The 21,187-nt window shown below is 35.6% G+C and overlaps 1 protein-coding gene across 1 annotated transcript; it reads left to right on the top strand.

The window, feature by feature from the left end:
- The first annotated feature begins 45 nt into the window (after positions 1-45).
- Positions 46-21,172, top strand: LOC115632558. Its single transcript, XM_030529771.1, is given in 6 exon segments — positions 46-242; positions 8,665-9,254; positions 17,208-17,369; positions 18,232-18,439; positions 19,499-19,694; positions 19,758-21,172. Coding segments are annotated over 5 exon segments (1,512 nt in total). The 5' UTR covers positions 46-242; positions 8,665-9,062; the 3' UTR covers positions 20,512-21,172.
- The last annotated feature ends 15 nt before the right edge of the window (positions 21,173-21,187 follow it).

Here is a 21,187-nt window from a genome sequence, read left to right as displayed (position 1 = left end):
ACAATTCAGTTCACCCGGAGCCGTCTGTTGCGTCGGTTGTCTGTGTATCGCTCGGAAGTTTGTCGCGCGTTTCAGCTGTTTGTTTTTCTTCTCACTAGATGCTGGCTGGCAGGCAGGCTGGCTGGTTCGCTCGTTGGCTGCATGTGAATTCTTGCCATTGTTTTACTGCCCTCAGTTCAATGAAGTCGCCACGTCGGCACAACAATATAAATTAACTTGAAGGAAATTTTGTGCGATTTGAGGTAAACATTACACGTCAATGGCTTGGTCAGCCATTTTATAGCTGCGGCGGAAGCGGAAATGTGCTTTACTTGTACCGAAGTGTTAAACGCAAGTGCTGTGGCGCGCATTGTGTTGTACATCTGTGTGTGTGTCTATGTTTGTGTGTGCCTGTGTGTGTGTGTGTGTGTGTGTGTGTGTGTGTGTGTGTAGGAAGACCTTCAGCGAGAAATTATAAAACTAAAAGCATGTCCAACTTACTTGACTTTCAACTTGTGGTGCGCAGCGAAAACAACAAAGATTGCTGCATGCTGTTTCTTATGCTCCACATACAAACATACATACATATATATTTACACGTATGCATGTATGTACTTGTTTTTGTGTGTATATTTTTCCTCGCACATGCTCGACTGCTCCTGATTAAGCGGTCTACATACGCATACTTATTGGCGTCGTCTGTCTGTGCGTGTGCGTGTTTTTCCCTTGTTTTACTTCCCTTGTTACTGACTGCCAACGCTTTATTTATCTGTGGCCCAAGTACTCGGCTCCTTCTTTCTAATGCTTGCTCCTACAATACCCAATACGGGTGGAATGTACGCACATATTTATATACAGATATACATAGTACATATACACGTATATACCAACTGCGGCCAAATGGCGTCAAGTTACGCTTTTGTACATTTTATTGACACATGGCAAGCGTTATGGTATTGCCGCCGAATCGAACTACTATACGTACTATCAACAATCGTGAATGCACGTCTGTTTGTGTGCACAGCTAATGCTATCAACTAAACTCGTATAAATAAAAAAACAAAAATAACTTCAAACCGATGGGAGTCATAAAGTTCCTCGTGCATGCGTCAATGCTGGAAATTCAATTGAACAAACGTCAATGGGTGAGCTGAAAGGACTTTATTTATGTGGTCGCGCATAGAGACGTTAGTATCGTGTGGCTTTAAATAAAAGACCTGTCTGACAACTACATAGAAGTGGAAAGAAAATATTTCGCTTTCGTGAGCGGAAACTTGTATACTCTAGTGGGAATTTAAGTAGTGATTGAGTTCAATGTTGTTATATTTATATTATTTTTTACACAACATTTAAATAAGTTCATGTGTCTGTATTATATATTAAGGTCATACTCAGTGCATTTGAGTTCTCTAGGGCTTGGCTCATTCAAACAAAATATTTGTGAAGCATTACTCGGGTGTAAAGATTTTCTAGTTATTACTATGTATTATAATAATAAAAGTAATAAATAATATGCACATAAATAATACAATTAAAATAATAGAAGGAATATATTTTCATTTATATTAAACATTTTATTTTTTCATTTTATTTTGAACGGTTGTTTCCAATCGTTGAAAGATGCGCCACAATCGATCAAGTGGCTTTGACAAAAACTAACAAACTATATAGTATTTTCGCAGTATGGTGTATCGATTTCTAACGAATCCAATTTCGCCTAAATTCAGAAATCTGATCCGGCTTTATAGAGTTTTCCAAAAGTTTGGTTTGATTTCAAAGTGTAAAATGTGAATTTGTTTTTTCTCGTACTTTTCATCACCTTAAGTTAAATAGCTTTCACACTGAGAGTCCAGTTTGTATAGAAGTTCGAAGTTACGTCCTTCAACTCCTTGCAAAATAAGTGACTGCAGTTATAGTTCCCTTTGGAAGGGTATAAGGACAAGAGAAGCAAAACGTACACCTTGACTGCGTAAATATAAATGGCTGACACGTTTAACCATTGAAGACAAGTTCAAGGCTTGAGTGTTGAATATTGGTAGGAGGGAAGGAGACAAAAATTGAACGCAGACCTTGCCACAAACTTTTGTATGTGCATTGCCAAGTGAGTTTGTGTGTGTGTGTGTGTGTGAGCTCTGGTGGAAGCCAATGTTATTACTGCCACCTCGGCCGACCAGTTGCCATATTATATTTTATAATTTATGTGCGTTATTTGCAGATGGCAGCCATTTCAGCTTGCTGAAGCAAACGCTTATTGAATAACTCGGAACGCCACTCACAAACATACAAATATGCATGTTTACTCACAGCAATGCTTAATACCCGTGCATATTACTTGCTGTCGTGCTAAAAATAAAACCAATTTAAGCAGCTTATAAAGCAAAATCATTGCCAGCCTGTGAGCTGAAGCGTGAATATCTGCACATTTCGTTAGAAGTCGATTGGCCGTCGGAGGAAAGTGTCAGACGATTAAATCCAAATATTTCATTTAGTTTCTGTTTGTTTATTGGAAATGCGCTTTTGGGATTCATTGAAAAACGTCAAAGATGTATTTTTGATTGAATTAAATTTAGTAGAAAAATGGAAAATATATTTTTGAATATTATTTAGAAAACAGATAATTGATTTGTCAATTGTGTAGAAATACGTAAAATGGTAAATATGAAATAAACGACACGTGCGTTTTCCAATACTTAGATATACTCGTACTATACAGGATCATTTCCTTTTACATTTGGGGGTCTTTATAAATTTTTTATCATCATCAGATATGATATGTGTTGACACAAAAATGTTCTCTCATTGAGCTCAAGCTGGGACGAACTCTGTTTATGGTTCTCCGCGTTTTTCTTGGAACGTACGTAGATATGATGGGAATTAAAGCTTTCTAGCTTTTACAGCCTTTGTTTAATGCATATATGTTTCTTACTTGGAAAAAAAAGAAGAAAAATCATAAAAAGTAATTATAATTTAGGAACATGGAAGTTGAAGCTTCTTCGAACTCTCAAACCTCTACCAAGGAGTGTACTTTACTAGAGATTTTTAATCAAATATTGGGCCAGAGGTTAAATTTAACCGGTCTGAAAAATTTAGACAAAAAGTACGCTTTAAGGGGTCTAGGAAAAGGCTTTAAAAAAGTGTCTTATAAAATGTAGTTTAAATTTGCTGCGATATGAGATTTTAAAATGAAATAGTCTTCAATAATAAATGCTCAGTTCATTTTAGTTTCAACATCTAGCCCTAATTCTGTTTTCACACGGTCTTTTTTACACTGTTTTGATTTAACACGGTTTGAAAATTAAAACTTTTGTTTATGGTTACACGACATTCTTCCATTTAGCACGATTTAAAATAACATATCAATGTCTTTTTGTACACGACTTTTTCTGAAACCAATCTACCGTTTAAAAACAGAATTAGGTGAATTTAATAGACTATAAGGATTATAGTCTATGTTTATTGGAAATGCGGTTTAGGAAATCCGAATAGCCCTGGGCGGCCATCTCTAACCGAGCAGTTTGAAGGACAATGTATCTAAAAGCAGCATATAAGTTAAATTAGCTATTAGGTAGTTAATTAAATGATGACTTTGCGTCATTGATTGATGGATTCAGATATGTGTGGTAGGCAGATGGAGTAGGATAGATAGGATGAGTTAAATGGAAGGACAAAATGAATGACAAAATAAACAATCCACAGATATCAACAACACTAATCAAAGCCAAGAGTGAAAGCTCGAACAAATTACCGAACTATTTCTGTACTCGCATTATAAGCAATCCACTTTCAATTAAGCTACGAATAAAATGTAACTAAGAACAGCTGCATATTAGTTTCTATAGGCGAGCTTAAAATCGACTAAAATGCTAATTTGGAGCACAAATTTTGTTGCCGTTTAGCCAGAACATTATTGTGTAATCAATAAGCACAATGTGAAGAGGCAAAACAAATTGGACATTTGCAAGGCAGCAGTCGCACCAGCAGTCACAACACCATTGGTAGTACAATAAACATTGCCATGCTTTCGGAACAGCATAAATTTGCATAAATTAAAATAGGACGACTTAAAGCAGTTGGCAATGTGTTGCACTAAATGTGTCTGCTGTTAACTCGACTGCACTTTGATGGGGCAATGGCAATACAAAGCCTCAACTCGTGACTTGCTAGCTATAAAGTTAATCATACGCACCGTTGAACCGACACAAATTTCATTCTACTTACATCAGCTGCCAGTTGGCAGTCACCACTTACCGCCGACTACCACGACAAATTGTTGCGCACGCCAAACCGCTTTAAAACTTGCACCCTTTAGCCATTTCCACGTCCTCTTTCTTTCATGTGAGAGCGAGCATTTGCAATTGACGTGTAAGTTGTTACCAAGAGTGAGAAAAAGTTAGAAAAACCATATAAGTAAAACATTGAAATAGTTAATGTCAAAGTTGAATATATAACGAGATAAGTTCAATTTAGTTGCAGCGCTCGTACATATATAAAACTTAAATAACTTTGTTGCTCACCATTTTTTCTTTTTCCCAAACTGACTTTAGAATAACAAACTAACTACAGTTTGTTAATATTAAAAGAAACTGGCATTTCAGACAAAAAAAAAAACATGCTGATCTCAATTTTAATTTAATACGTTTACGAGCTCGCCTTTTATTCTTCTCAGCAAATGAAATAAATTCGATCGGAGCCACCTCCATTCTACTACATAGTTTGCAAGGGACTATTAAATAAAAATTCTAACATTGTTGTTGAATTTTCTTCATTTGGGTAGATCAAGCCTTGGTTATATTATAGCAGCACCAATTAAAGCTTGCTAGTTCAAAAATTATTTTATGAGCTTCCTTCTTATTTAAATACCAAAAACATATATTTATATTCCTAGCGAAAAAATGTACTAGTATCTATAAATAAATCACATATAATGCAGAATTTTTTATGCATGATTACCATTTTTTTTTAAATTTATTTTATATAAAACTCTCCACTAATATTTGCTAAGCATGTAATGCCAAAGATAGTGCTAAAGCCCAGACTTCAATAACTAAGCACTAACGAAGTGAACCCTAATTAATTTCACAAAATTGAATTATTTTTGGATTCATAGGACTAAAATATTTAAACATTTAAAATGCTATAAAATAGTAAAAAAAAAAAATTTGATTTAATGAGCTAAAAGATATAGAAATAAAGTCCAGCTCGAACTTACATATCATAATAATTTATTAGAAAAAATCTAACAAAAAACATTTTATATTTTGTTAAGGGAAGATATAATTATAAAAAAAAATTATTTATGTATTTGAAAGTTCATTTTTTCTATCAAACTTTTTGTTTAATTTTGTTGAAATTTTATTAAAAATGCCCCAGGTTTCTAGATTTAATTCTATTTCTATTTAATTTAAACAAACTAAGACTTTTGTAATCGAGAGTAACATTCTAACTTCAAACGCCCATAGTATTGCTAAAGGATTCACACACTTAATTAGACACTTGTTAGCGCTATTGATTAAAATCGGTGGCTAAACATTAATGAATGTGTTTCAACACAACCGCATTAATGTTAATTGTGATTGATTGAAAAAGGTTGCAGAATGCAACACATATAGAGCATTTTTTAGTGCGCTGCAGGGTGTCCTTTAATCAAGGGAACTTTCGAATTTTTTAAAACTATTTGTCATGCTTGGCTTAGGTTGTGTAATTCCAGGCAAATGGTCGAGCAAAGGTGTGGCGGCAGCACACGGTAAGACGCCAAAAATGCCAACCATGCGAAATTGTGTTTAAAAGTGCCAAAGCTGGAAAACTATTTTTATGGCTCGGGGGCTGGGGCGTCACGTAACGAAATTCTATGCAAATTTGTGTTGAGACTGCGAAGACAGAGCAACAGAAAAATGCACACACACACACACACACAGAAATGCATGCCATGCATTTGCCTTATAGGCTTAAATGCAACATTTCACACACTCACTCACATATTTATGTTTGGATATGTGAGCACGCCGACTTGTGGTGAGTGTGTGAGTGACAGTCAGGCAGGCAGGCAGGCAGGCAGGCAGGCAGGCAGGCAGGCAGGCAACCAACCAGTCAGGCAGACACCTTGTCAATGTCTTGCGGCAACAAATAACCCCAGCTTAAGAAAAGATACAAACAACAAGAACAACGGTGTGTGTGTGTGTGTGTGTCTCTGGAAATGCAAAACAGCAACTGTAACAACAACAACAACAGCAGCAACAACAGCATCAACAAAGCATGGCGTGTCATGTCATGAAAACGAGCCAAGTGCCACCAACAAACATACAGCTGACTATGCATTATATGTATGTATATATGTGTGTGTATGTGTGTGTGTGTGCGTGCTTATATACATATGTATTCGCTTGCCAGTTTTTGTTTCTAGGCCTTGAACGCGCCGCAGGTGTCACTTTAACGAATGTTCGCGCTGCGTACGAAAGACAAAGGCCAAAAAGCGTAGCATATTTTTTTGGGCCGCGTGCACTGCATCACAGAAATTGTAAAGTTGATAAATAATTGAAAGCTATTTGGCACCAAATTGCAAACAATAATAACAATAAACACGCTGCCAGCACCTTAATAAAACAAAACAAAAACAAAATTATGCTTAAGCCTAATAACTTGCCAGCGCGTTTGCTTAACTTTAATTCCCATAAGACTGACAGACTACAAAAATACAAATTGAAGCCAAGCAAAAATTTAATGCTTGCTCAGCTGCAACACATAAACCATAAAAAGTAAACAAACACATACACACACTCACACAATACAGTGCTAGTTTTTAAGCTTGTAAGTGAGGCTTGTGGGGTTGCAGAACAAGCAACAGAAACAGAGACAGCAACAACAACAGCACGATAAAACTGGCTAAAATGACTTGAGCCGAGCCCAGGTAGCATGACTTTGTGTTTACACACATAAATACAGACACACACACAGACACACATAAGCCTGGTATTTATGTCTGTATGTGCATATTTACAGAGAGCGCACTCTTAATTTAAATGGCAAGAAGTGGACCAACGCAGACTCAGAGCAACAGCAACAGCAACAGAACAGCAGCTGCCACATTGCTGGCTCTTGGCTGCTGCCTGTTTCATCTTGTTGTTGTTGCTGTTACTGTTGCCTTACTTGTGCCTCTTCTTGGATGTCCCCAGCGACTACAAACAGCAAACCAAAGTGATTTAGTACGTGCTTCATGGCTAACACAATGGGATCTAATCATCTTTTAACGAACGAAAACTCATATTGCGCATAAGCTATCAGGTTTCGCGTAAGCTAATCTTTTCTCAGGCGATTAATATAAGTATGTAGATATAGTAATTAGGGCTGCCCATGGAAACACTGCAATATTACATTACGGACACTTATAATTGCTTTAAAATGTAAAGCAAAGCACAAAAATAAATAAAGCTAATTATAATAATGGAAAGCGTCCTTTTTACATATTCTTCTAATTGCAAATTGTTAATACTAGTAAAACGGAAATCTCATTATTCTAATTTGAATTTGTCTGATAATATTGAACACATTGAAAACAAGCCAGGTGGCCCTATTTGTACATCCATTACAAGATGACAGTCAAAGCAGTTTTAAGCAGAAACGCATTAAAGATTTAGTTTTTGTATTTAGCATCATCTTGAATTTTGAAGCTTTAATGACAGTATTTAATAGCTACTATATATTTCTTTATTTTTCAATCAAATATTCTTTTATTAATTTTTGAAAGATTAAATTTCAATATTCTTGAAAAGTGTACTTCTGCCTACCATTAAGTTCCTTTTCGGATTTTCTTGGCATTTTTTGCTTAAACTATAAAAATATGCTGTTTGTTTCTTAATAAATGCACAACTTTCCTTAATTCTCCAAAGACTAGCGTTTTTAGATAGTTCTTTTATTTCAGATTATTAAACATTTTAATTTTTGTACTGATTGTTTTTTTCCCAGTGTTATACAAAAATTAAACATAAAATAATTTATCGTTTCAGATACTGGGAAAAGTAATTTCATTTGTTACGTTAGAATTGAAAGACATTTAATTAATGTTTTAGTTTGTGCTTGAAAAGATTTTAATTTATACTTATCTTTGAATTTGATTTTGTCATTTCCTTGTATACCCTGGATTTGGAATAGGCCCAAGTATTTTCCTTGTCATTACAAGATCTCTATCATTTGCGCCGCTTAATCTTCTCCTGATGGTATCTAAGCCAGTCAGGCATCCTAAATCTTCGGAGAATATGTTTGCTACCATGCTTTCTTCTGACTTTTAGCCATTTGTGTAGATTAAAAGTTCATCCTCCTGCACTTTCTCATACCAATAAAATAGCTCTAAGGCTATTCATAACAGCCATATTTCCACTTTAATTAATATGAATTGTTAATTAAATAAGAAAGTCGTTCAAAAAAAGCGCTTGATTAAATTCATAAAATGGTTGCTGTTTGCTTATAAATTAAATAATCTTCTGTGGGATAATATTTCTGATACGTTCCACAGTGACAAGCGTATGAGGCATTGAAGTTGTTGTGGCAATGCCACAAGACAACGCCGCGCTCCCTGCCTTCCATGCGTCAGCGATGCCCTGGCAATTGAATTAAGTTTTCATTAGGCAAATAATTCTTGAGCTCTGCTGCCAGACGCAAACATAAATTTACAAATTGCATTATTTATTACAGGCCAGCCTCGAATGCAGCAGAAACGCCAGAAACGCCAGCAACAGCAGCCACTTGTCGTCCTCTTGAATAAACAATAATAAAATAAAAGCAAATAGACAGAAGTACACACATAATACTTAAAAAGCGACGCTTTGGCTGGCAGCCAAAAAGAATATATATAAGCGAGAATGTCGGTCCATGTTAACTCAACTACCACAGGATTGAAAAGTCGCGCGGACGTGCAGCCAACGATGGTGGCAGCAACGATGTGAAACTCAAACGTTTTGCATTATTTAGGACGGACAACGCTAGCAGCACTTTTCAAAAAAGTGGGTCTGTGTGTCGACCTGTTGCTGTAATAGGAAACCGTAATAGATATAACAACAACAAAGACAACAACAACAACAACAAAAGACGACATGGCTGTCAACATACTGGACTACGACCATTTTGCCATCAGTGCCATCGTAGTTGGCAGCATGCAGCTGTTCTTCTTTCTAATTAACTCGATACTCCATATGGACAAGCTGACGGACTTTGCTGGCGGCGTTAACTTCATGATTATATCCCTGCTCACATTCTTTTTGGGCCAAATTGATAGGCCGTCGAAGGTGAGTAATTGCTTTATAGCCAAACACTCGCACACACACACACACACATAATTATGCCCAGGATGGCAACAACAGCTTAAATTCAAATTAAAATTTAAGCAATTTAAACAAACGATAAACATGTCCCAGCCACTCACTTGGCTGCCAGCCCTGTTGCTTGGTAGTCTCGTGGTTTTTGGGGTCTGACATTGAAAACAAAATTTCGCATACGCATACACAGACACAAAAGCAACATCAACTACAACTACAGCGACAAAAAACAACTACAACAACAACAACACCAATTACCGCCAAAGTGCTGCATGCTGGCAAACAAAAGTGGGCGTTAAAGGCCACCCAAAAGTTTTGGTCTGCTCTTGTTGTTGTGTTGTTTAGTTGGCCTCCTTGGAAGGGCGTGTACTGACTGACTACGGCATGACCTTGCTGGCATGCGCGTATACACACGTATATTCCATCGTCAACTGCCTGTCCATCTGTCTGCCTGTCTGTCTGCCTGCTTCCCTGCCTCCCTGCCTGCCTGCCTTTCTATGCGCCTCTAACGCTTTTGAAATCTGATTTTTTTTGTTTTTCCTTTAGTACGCTGTATTGTAATGGTGACAGTGGAGCAGTTGAATACACAAACATACACTGACAGAAATCATCATCATTCATATCCCAATAAATAAATGATCAATAATCTGTTGGGGGCAAGTGATATTGAGCTGTAATCGCGAAAATAGCATATGCGACATTTTCTGATTGATGGTTTGAATTCCTAACGAAAATCGATTTAAAACCAGTTGAACGTGCATGTCGAGCCAATTTACAGCTTTATGTAATAATGCACGGATTTTGATGTAATTTCGGAATATCTTGAGATGCTCATAAGAGATTTTCCTTTCCTCTTCCTGCTCCTTATAGTAGAACATCTTAATAGACCTTAAGTAAATATTTTATTTAGCTTTTTATGTCGATAATGTCTCTGACCACATATAGCTTTGAATTGGGACAAAGCTGGACATGTAACAAATAAACGTGTCGGAGGCATTAATAGATATTACTGTATATTACTGTTATTTTTTAGGCTTTCTTATTTAAGTTGAAATTATAAAATAATATCTCTGTATATATAAAACAGTTTATCCCGACTGACTGATTGGCGATTAACGCACAGCCCAAACGATGTGCCAGCGCTGAGGTACTTGGTATGAAAATCGCAGAGGAGGGCGCCCGCAATATTTTAATTTAATTTAGCAGAAATTTCACAATTTAAATTCACAAATTTATTATTCAATTTTTTAAAAAAATCACAATTTAATTCTGGATTTGCCAGCGCTTAGGTACTTGGTGTGAGAATCGCAGAGGAGGGCGCCCGCAATATTTTAATTTAATTTAGCAGAAATTTCACAATTTAAATTCACAAATTTATTATTTAATTTTTTTAAATATTCACAATTTAATTCTGGATTTGCCAGCGCCTAGGTACTTGGTGTGAGAATCGCAGAGGAGGGCGGCCACATTGTTTTGATTTAATTTATTAGAAATTTCAAAAATGTAATATTTAATTTTTTTTAAATTCACAATTTAATTCTGGATTTGCCAGCGCTTAGGTACTTGGTATGAGAATCGCAGAGGAGGGCACCCGCAATATTTGAATTTAATTTATCAGAAATTTCACAATTTAAATTCACAAATTTATTATTTAATTTTTGAAAATATTCACAATTTAATTCTGGATTTGCCAGCGCTTAGGTACTTGGTGTGAGAATCGCAGAGGAGGGCGCCCACAATAGATTTATTTTAATTTAATTTATCAGAAATTTCACAATTTAAATCCAGAAATTTATTATTTAATTTTTTAGAAATTTCACAATTTTATTCTGGATTTGCCAGCGCTTAGGTACTTTGTGTGAGAATCGCAGAGGAGGGCGCCCGCAATATTTTAATTTAATTTAGCAGAAATTTCACAATTAAATTTCAAAATATTATATTTCTTATTTTACAGAAATTTCTATACATACATACAATATACATACTACTATATATGTACAATAAATAGTACGTGTATGGCCACAGTATGTATTGTACTATATACAAGCCTTACCTTACGGAACGTGCCAAAGTAATTTGCTATTGGCAGTTTCTTTAGAAACTTTAGAGAGTGTCGGAAGAGAAATAGCTTATTGTAAATAACCGTATAATTGCAAGCAAAAATGCTGAGCCCATCAAAGACGGGGAAGACATGCTAGTTATCCATATCCTTATTGTAATTTAATATAGAACATTTTATAGTAATCTGTATCGACTGCATAATGAGTTGATTTATATATAACGTATTAAAATAACTAACAATGCATCCTTTTCCATAAACCAACATTTAACAGGTCCTGCAAGCTATTTTATTATTAAGCCTGCTCAGTATTTTGGAAGTGTATAATTTTGTGGTTGTTGGCTGCCAAATGAACTAACTAGACTAGAAATCTAAAAATAGTACAGTTTTCTAATAACAAAAGTAATTACAAAAAATAAACTAAATATACATACTATACGTGTATGTACATATATACAAAAAAGGTTAATAAAAAGGAAGTGTTTATGTATGTACGGCCGATGTAATACAAGTAGTCTGATAAGCTATATATTTTAGATGAGAGAGATGTTTAAAAATGGTGTTTTAAAATTACGAAAAAGAAGAGGGCGCTTGAAATATTTTTATTTAATTTTTCAGAAATTTCACAATTTAATTGCACAATATTATTATTTAATTTTTCAGAAATTTCACAATTTAATTCTCGATTTGCTAGCGTTTAGGTACTTGGTATGAGTAAGAAGTAAACAAATTTTCGTCCAACCTAATGTCCAGTTTGACTATAATGTTATTGACGCTAAGATTGTTTTCAATAATTGAAACTTCAGAAAAAGCTAACAGACAAATTTTTATTTTCAAAACATGGTAGAACTAGTTAGCTAAACCAATATTATTTGTTATTTGTCGACCTGCGAACTGACTCGAATTAGCAAATTAGAAATAATAGCATATGCAAGTTTGCAGACACAAATGCGCTCAATAATTTGGAAATTCTCATATTTGAGGGTTTTTTAAGAGTGGGCATAAAAGGTTTTTAAAATTAATTTGCTAATTAGTCATTGATATAAATAGCAAGAAAATCGAACCAAAAAACTTGTAAGCTGGCCGTTTGGCAAATAAAATTCCCCCACCTTGTCGTATTCGTTATTAGATATTTGTGTCATTTTTATAGGTCTATTTATTTCTTTAGTTTTATTTAGTTTAAGTTCTATTGTATTGATTTTTTTATGTTTACAAATTTTTTGTCGATGAAATAAAAAAAAATAAAATAAAGGCATGCATTATTTATTATTGATATAATAATCTCCTCTTTCCCTCTTCTCCCAAATTATAGTTTGATTATAATAAATATATTTAAATTGATATTCATTGAAATATTGAATGGCAGCTTTAAATTGAAATGAAAATATAGATTCCGTATTGCTCTATTGTTGGCAGTGTATCTCATAAATTCATCGATTTCGAATTAAATGCAAATTAAAGTGGCTTTATCTCGATACTCGGGGCTTAAATGCTTGCATCCACTATTTTTTCAGGCACGCCTGTGGGCGCTCATTTGCACAGAGCGGCCATAGCGGCCATAAAGGCTGAAGCGGAAGTGCTACCATTGCTTGTAACTGTTGTTGCAGCTCTGTTTCTTATTTTTTTTATTGTTTTTGTTGTTGCTGTTGTGTGTGCGCGCCATTAAAATGCTTTATTGCTTTGTGTTGCCTTGCAGTGCTGCTGCCTTGCCAGTCCCTTTCTGCACGGTCTTTTAATAAATCGACCGATAAAATTGCTTATACTATGACTTAATAGCCCTACATAGTAACGAGCGCAAGCAGTATCGTCGCTCTACACAGAGATAGTGCACAGTGCACATTGTATTCATAGAACGAAAGATGTGAAAAGTTCGATAATGCCACAATAAGGAGACAAAGTTTTGTAGCTTATTATAAATACATGGACTCTGGCATGACAATGCACTATAAATCAGATTGAAATAGTTTGGCGCAATCCGAGCATGGATATGAGAACGGATTTGCTTTGCAAACTTTTAATTGAAATGAATTTAAATGTATAATTTATAAGTTAATTTCTATAGACCCATAAAAATATATGTATAGTTAACGATGTGGACATTTTGCAGACTTTGATTTATAATGAGCTGAAATTTATAGTTCTGTTCATTTATTATTCATATCGAAACTTTTTTTATATAGAAGTAATTGAAATCTATTGAATTTTTAATTCTGCAATTTGGGCAAAAACGAATTTGTACAAACAGATAAATAATATGTATAGTTTCTGTTTATTTTAAGTTTTTGCGCATAACTTTATTTGCAATTCAAGCTGAAAATGGTTATTTGTACAGATTGATGAAGAATAAATAACAATAGTTTTTGCGAGCATTTTATCAGCAATTTTGGCTCAATAGTTTTTAATTCAACAGTAAAAAAGGATACACAGGATACGTTTTTTTTAAAGGCTTAGCTACTTATCGCTATATGTATGGATCTTTTAAATATAATTTTAGAACACATTGCCAAGTTTAAATTGTAATTAAAAATGCATATGCGTAATTTTTGAAAAACGTTGCCTCAATTAATTCCTAAGAGAATTTTAAGTTAAAAACTTTATGTACATTATTTTATCACTCTATGGAAATTTGTTGTCACTTTGTACTGCTCGATAGAAAAATCTCTTGATACTTTTAGGGATATTTTTCTGCCTTATAATAGATTTAAATGTGCAGTTTTATTTATTTATTTAAAATAAATTCTTATCAACCGTTGCCTAAAAATCATTTCAAAAACACACATTATTTAAAAAAGGAAATAGGTAATTTAACGAATAAAATATAATTTACAATAGGTTCTGGGGAACTTTCAGTTCTAATGTAATTGAAGGAATTACTCATTTGGATTCAGAAGGTTAAAGATTTTTAAAATAAATGTTATACTCTGAAATAACTTTTTTTCCGCTTGACTTACACTGCTTTAAAATTCCTTAAAACTACTTCGTGATTCAAAAAAAAAAAAGTATAAAAGTATATTTTAATTTGTTTTTTCCAGCCTTGCTTAAAAAACTTAACGGCTTACCGTTGCATTTATATATTTCCCATTGTTTTTTGTGGTTGCAACTATAAGCTACATCATGTAATGACCCTAACAAACTGGTGTAAACTGATGGGGCTTGACGTGGTAATTCAACTTGTTTATAGCCCTTTATCCACACGACATGGTAATTGCGTTTTTTATTGTTATAGGGCCGCATTTTCATTGTCATTGGCGGAACCGCAAGCTTAATAGCGTGCATTTTTCATGAGTGCTTCGATTGTACTTAAGCTCGTTCTTTATATATATATGTATGCCAACGATGCGTAAGTGTCACTGTAAATATATATATGCGTGCATACACTATATACATACATATACTAATGAATATAAAGTGCAGTCTGGGTCAGCAGTGGCCATGAGCCATTATTTGGGTTATTTAACAAATGCTCGTCAACCATAGGAAATCCAGGCTAGCCCACTAACGAGTGGTCGGCCATGCCATTCATTTTGCCAAAATGCAAGTATGCGTGTATGCGTGTATGCGTGTATACACACATACATGTATAGACTTCTGTATGTGTGTGTGAGCTTTATTTATGCAAAATTTGCATGACCATCGAGCGTGCATTACAAAAACGCAGCAAGGGGCATCAGCGAAAAATTCGTGCAAATTGCTCGTTCGTGGTATTTATTTGGCAAAAAATGCCAAGGAGTAGATTTCCCTTTGTATACCCTTTTTAAAAAGCCTTTAAATGTATATAGTTGATTTGCAAAATCAGGCCGTTTCTATGGCAGCTATAGAATATAGAAGTAGTCCGATTTGGTCAAAGTAGTAGTTGAAAGTTGTTCATTTATTGGTCCTATTTTTTTTTAAGAATAAGCTTATAAGAAAAAGCTAATGGAAGATTGTCCGATTCGAATATATTGTAGGTATATAGTATAGCAACAACAAATTAAATTTGATGATGATAACTTATAAACTTTAAAAAGTTTGATTTGTTTCGAATTTGAGTATAGCTTGTAAAAATTTGTAAAACAACCACATATAAAAATTGGTTGGAATAAATTAAAAAAAATGTATTAGCCTATATTTTGTAACATTATAAAGTCATATAAAAATAGTAGTCTGATTCAGCTAGTTTTGGCAAATGATCTGGCTGCAGGAATTAGAATCATTTTAGCGTTTTGACTTCGAAACTGAGAGTATTGAGTTTGCATAGAATAATATATACTTGTACATAGAATAATATATATAATATGATAATTTGTATTTAAGGAATGTTTATAAGACATTTCGATTGTGCGTGTTATTGTTTACGTTTGTTTCTCACATTCTTTCGCGGTTCGGTTTACCGTTACTTGAATTTCTCGAGAATCTTCTCAGTTTTGTCAAAATAAGCTGCAGAAGTAAGAAGACAATTAAATTAAAAATTAAAATAACAGAAAATAAATAACAGAAATAATTATTAAATTTTTTTAAAATTTAAAAAACAATTTGTATATAATCCCTTCCATTTCAATCAATAAATAGACAGAAACACAAGAACACTCGTGCAGCTCTGATCTCACATTCCCTTTCAGCTCCTCCGAATTACACTTGGTTCAAGTACCGATTGTAAAATACTCAGCTACTAGTTTATTCCTAGGGGCTAACTCAACAAACAACAACAAAATGCTTTGCACCTAAAATTATTAACGGCCTGAAAATCCATGAACGATATTAAAATTGCGAAACCTAGACATTGAGAATATCTTTATAAAATATAAAGATCACATATTTAGAAATGCAAAAATAAACGCATATACCCTCTCTAAGGGTATTAGCTCACATATAGGTAGGCGGTACCAATGGGTGGGTTGGTACAAGCGAGTGTGGGGTCCCTGGCGTGCCGACCTTTTGGGCGCACATTTTAACTGCTGCGTCTATATGTTAGTATGTCTGTACTTGTAAATTGCTAAAATTAATGCAAGGGCTCATTGTCATGGTAGCTGGCCTATAAATGTATGTTAAATATAGACTTAATCAATGCATATTAAACTCATTTAAACACAGCATGTTTTGCAGCTATAAAGAATTTATAATTAACATCAGATAATTTATATTGAGGTAAAAGTGTTAAAAAGTTATTTGATGATTATACGATGTTATGATTAATATTTAAATTGGCCTTCCTGCTGAGCGAATATACAGGAGAAATGCTTTCCGAAAATGTTAAATATTGTAAAGATTCATCACAGAAATATGAATGAAATTATTTTCAACAATTTATGGTTGAAGTATGTTTCTCGCTTTTGAATGAATTGAACTGACGGAAGTAATTCGATTTCGTTTGTGATTGTGATAATTCAAATCAAATTAAAATTGCTTTTGAGAATAAAACTAAATTGAGTGTGCATATACTATATCAAAATATTTGTATATAGACTAATTTCATTTGATCAAAGATTATTTAAAATATATTCTAAAGTGTAAATTCAAATGTGCAGAGGTAATACGTACGTTTTAGTTGTAATAACTGCTCTGTGACTTCCAGAAACTGCCTTGTCACAAATGGAATTAAAAGCATTGCATACATCCAGGGTCACGATTGTGAACTTATTCTTTGCGACACCGAAACATTTCCATTTTCTTTTTTTGCGATAACTGACGTTGCCAGTTTTTAAAATCATGTTTCTGCTCACTCGTGTAGTTGTAATAGATTTGTCACAATGATGATTGATCACTTAATCGCTTAGGTGATAAAATGAAAGTTAAACGAACGACAGTCGTATATTTTGTAATCGATGAGTTTTTAAAAGCGTCATATTTTGAATGCAATGCCTCTTTCTGCTCTTGTCCATCAATAGGCCTACGACAGTCGACAGCTGATGGTGACGCTATTCGTATGCCTCTGGGGGGCACGGCTTTCAGGATATTTATTCTATCGCATCATCAAATTGGGTCGCGACAAGCAGTTCGAGGATACGCGTCGGAACATAATACGTTATGCAGTATTCTGGACGTTTCAGGTAAAGTATTCGGGTTTCAGCGAACAGCCAGCTCAGCCATTTCATTTTCAATGACAGCCTTCAACTTGGCCGAACACCCATCTACACCCACACATACACATACACACATACATGCATGTTGAGTGCAAATACAAAAATCAATCAAAGTACGAGCGTCGTTTCTTTTTCCTGTGTGCAATATTCGTAATTGACATGTGCAGAGCTTTATGAATATTTCAACACGTTGGCGGCTCAGCACTTGACACTGGCACTGGCAGTGGTAGTGGCAGTGGCCATGCGAATGGCCATGATGGTGAGATGTGAGATGGGTGTGGGTGTGGGTGTGCTTGGGATGGTTGCATGCAACTAGGCGTTGATGGCCAGCAATCAAAACGACAACATGGCCAACAATTAAAGTGTCAGTTTTGTTCTCTGACGCATGTGGGCATCAACCCGCACCGCTCCCTGCTAAACGCTGCAACGTTGGAGGGGAGTGCTGAGACATTGTTCATTGTCTGTTGTCTGTGGTCTGTTCGTGTCGCATGTGGCATGTGCCGCAGTCATTTTGCATGAATTTATTTCTTGTTTGCGTCCATTAAGCGCAATCACTTGTTGATGCAGCCCCTCTCGCTGTCTATCTGCCTGACTGTCTGTCTGTCTGTCTGTCTGTCCGCCGCTTTGTCTCTATCACTGGCAGCCTGTGCGTCCAGCTGTCCTTCATAGTTTGACTGACTGAGTCAGTCAGACACAGCGTGTGTTCGTGTGTCCGTTTGGTTGCAAACATGCGCATGACAGTTCACCAAACACCCACTGCTCTTGTAGCTCTAAATTGAATTCCCATCCTCACAATTCTCCTCCTCTTCCACCTCCTCATCTTTCTCAGGCTATTTGGGTGTACATCGTCTCGCTGCCCGTCATTATCATCAACTCGCCCCGTCACTCACAGCCCCGTGCGCCCAAAACTATGACCACACTGGACTCAACGGGCACGGGCATGTTCATTGTGGGGCTTTTAGCCGAAACTTATGCGGACCTGCAAAAGTTTTCGTTTCGCCAGGATCCAGCCAATCAGGGCAAATTCTGCAACGATGGTAAGTTGTTAATTTCAAATTAGTTCGAAATCCATTACTGCTGCTTATTATATGCTATATGGAAGGAATTTCCGTGAATAGTTTTTGCAGCAAGAGTTGAATATTAAAAATGTTAAAAAAATAGGAAAAGCTGTGAATTAAATATACCCTTCTAAGTCTACTATGAGTAGAGAGTAGAGTTCATGATATTGATTCAGAATTACACAAATACAAAAAAATATTTGTAAACCTCATATGTTTCTTGTACTTTCCAAGGAGCGATTTTTTGTTTAAATTTGGTTTTGAGCTGGGAACGCAGCTAAATTAACAAAAGCTTAATATTAAGATAAATCTCCAAAACTAAAAAGTTGCCAAATACTTTCAAAATCAATCAAACAAAGATGCATTTAATTATGAACAAGTGCTTGATATCAACAGCCGACATGTCTCAATATTTTCCAATTTAAGGCCAAATTTTCGGCTATAATCCATTGATTCGATCAATTTTTATGTTTCGATTATTTTTTTGTCTATGTATAGAAGCGTATTATATATTTGTGAACGTCTTTCAAATAAGCGCGAAAAACTGTAAAATCATTCCAAATCGTAATCAAGTTAAAAAGAGGTTAAGGGCTTTATACTACTTGTAGAATATTTGAGAGCTTTTTCAAAATTATTTCCATACTTTTTACGGATTAAAAAAATGTATTTAAAAAGTAATTCAATAATAATTTAATAATTGTCCTTCTTAGAACAGATCTTAAATAATGAATAAAGATTTAAAAAGAAAAAGTATATCTGAAGATATATACCAACAATTGATTTGACAAAGGGTTTAAAAACGAAGGAACAGTAATGTTTATGCTAATTATTTTTGTCGAGCTAATAAAAAGTATTCGGTGGCACAGCAGCTTTTGCAAAGTAAGCTATTAAATCATCCGAAGAATAAATAATTTGTTGTTGTGACTTGCCACTTTGTTTTCTATTTAAAATCGTTGACAGTTAGTTGGTACACTCTAATTTTCAATTCATAAAAACTTATCATTTAATTGAAATCATTCTTTTCTAACTTCCCGACAGGACTGTGGAGACTTTCACGGCATCCGAACTACTTTGGCGAGGTAGTCATCTGGTGGGGCATATTTGCCATTTCCCTCAATGTCATAAGCGGGCACGAGTGGGTGGCCATTGCCTCACCAATCTTTACGACGCTCATTATATTGTTTCTGTCGGGCATTCCATTGCGCGAACGTTCCGCTGATGAAAAGTACAAGGAGTAAGTGAAGAGCAACAGCTTGAGACTGAGAGGAGCATTTCTATAGAATTTCTTTCTTCACAGTCAACTGGAGTATCGCAAGTATAAGGCATCCACTTCTCCGCTCATACCTGTGCCGCCGGCGGTCTATGTGGAAGTGCCCAGCGCCCTGAAATTTATACTTTGTTGCGAATTCCCCATTTACGACACGATGCGGATACAGGAACTCAGTCCCTATTCGCTCTCCATTGAGCGCTCCCACTCGCACATATAGCAATCAGTGGCCCACTCCAGCAGCGCTGGGGCTGGCGTGGGTCAGTTACACACCTATTCTGTGGGTCACTCGATGCACAAGCATGGCGAGCATCGGGGTCACTGCTATGGGGCCAATGGAGGGGATGCGGAAAGTCATCATAACTGCGGTGGCAGCTGCCGCAATGTGCACGTTAAGTCTAATCCATATCAGTGTGAGGCTGGATATGGTGGCTATACGTTGAGGCACACAGATGATGATGACACCGACGATGGCATTATCTATATAGCGGGTCCAACCTGTTCGAAAGCTGCCAAAACAAAGACGCACTATTTCCATGGTGCAGCACCGCTAGCCGTTGAACTCGAGGTGGATGAGGATCTAGATGAAGAGTTGCTTCAGAAACCGCATCTGCCGAAGTGCACCTATTTGGCTGAGGAGGAGATGGCCTCGGACTATGATGAGGATATACCGCCCATTGATCTTAGCAAGGTCAATAGTATGGAGAGCTTTGTCGCGCGCGTACAAACGGAAAAGTCCGTAAATGCTGAAGGAATGCCTGTGACAGTGACGACCATTTTGTGATGCTGCTAATAAGCTACCACTGAGCTTTGTTGTTGCCCTCTCCTGGGATCCTACAAGGATTCGGGGCACATTTGTGACGCCGTTTTTATAACTAGTCCTAATAATGCAGTTCGTGTACACATACTAATGTATTCAGTACAAAAAAGGACGGCAAATTGCTTTTTACACTCATATATAGCTTTTGTAGCCATGAGTTGGCCCCTCTGGTCCACGGACAGAGTTGAAACTCTGGAGGAGTATGCGAGGCATAGTCAGGTGCCAAATAAACGTTTATAAAACACAGGAAAAATGCTTTCTGCTAACTGCTCAAATAACTAACGTGCCTCTTAATGTACTCCACTCGGATTGTTGCACACTTTCAATTTATGTACCTAACTACCTAATTACCTACGAGTCTACTTATTTCCTTCTTGATCTTTAACCTAATACGAGTATACAAGTATGTATGTATGTATCTTTTATGCCTATTGCCTATGCCAAGCAAATAAGAGCAATATCTAAATTAGTTTATTATCTAATATCTTAAATACTCGTAGTACACAAGCATATGAGAACTCACCCCACCAACGATTAATTCAAGAAAACGAAAGAGCATATTCAAGTCATATTTTAAATATTGAAACATATCCCAAGATAACCCAAAAGTTCGATTTATGTGACATTGAAAAGTACAAGA

This window comes from Scaptodrosophila lebanonensis, unplaced genomic scaffold (genome assembly GCF_003285725.1).
Source record: "Scaptodrosophila lebanonensis strain 11010-0011.00,11010-0021.00 unplaced genomic scaffold, SlebRS2 tig00001415-arrow-pilon, whole genome shotgun sequence".
Taxonomy (NCBI): domain Eukaryota; kingdom Metazoa; phylum Arthropoda; class Insecta; order Diptera; family Drosophilidae; genus Scaptodrosophila; species Scaptodrosophila lebanonensis.
Note: the sequence above shows the minus strand (reverse complement) of the source record. Positions and strands in the feature narration are given on the sequence as shown.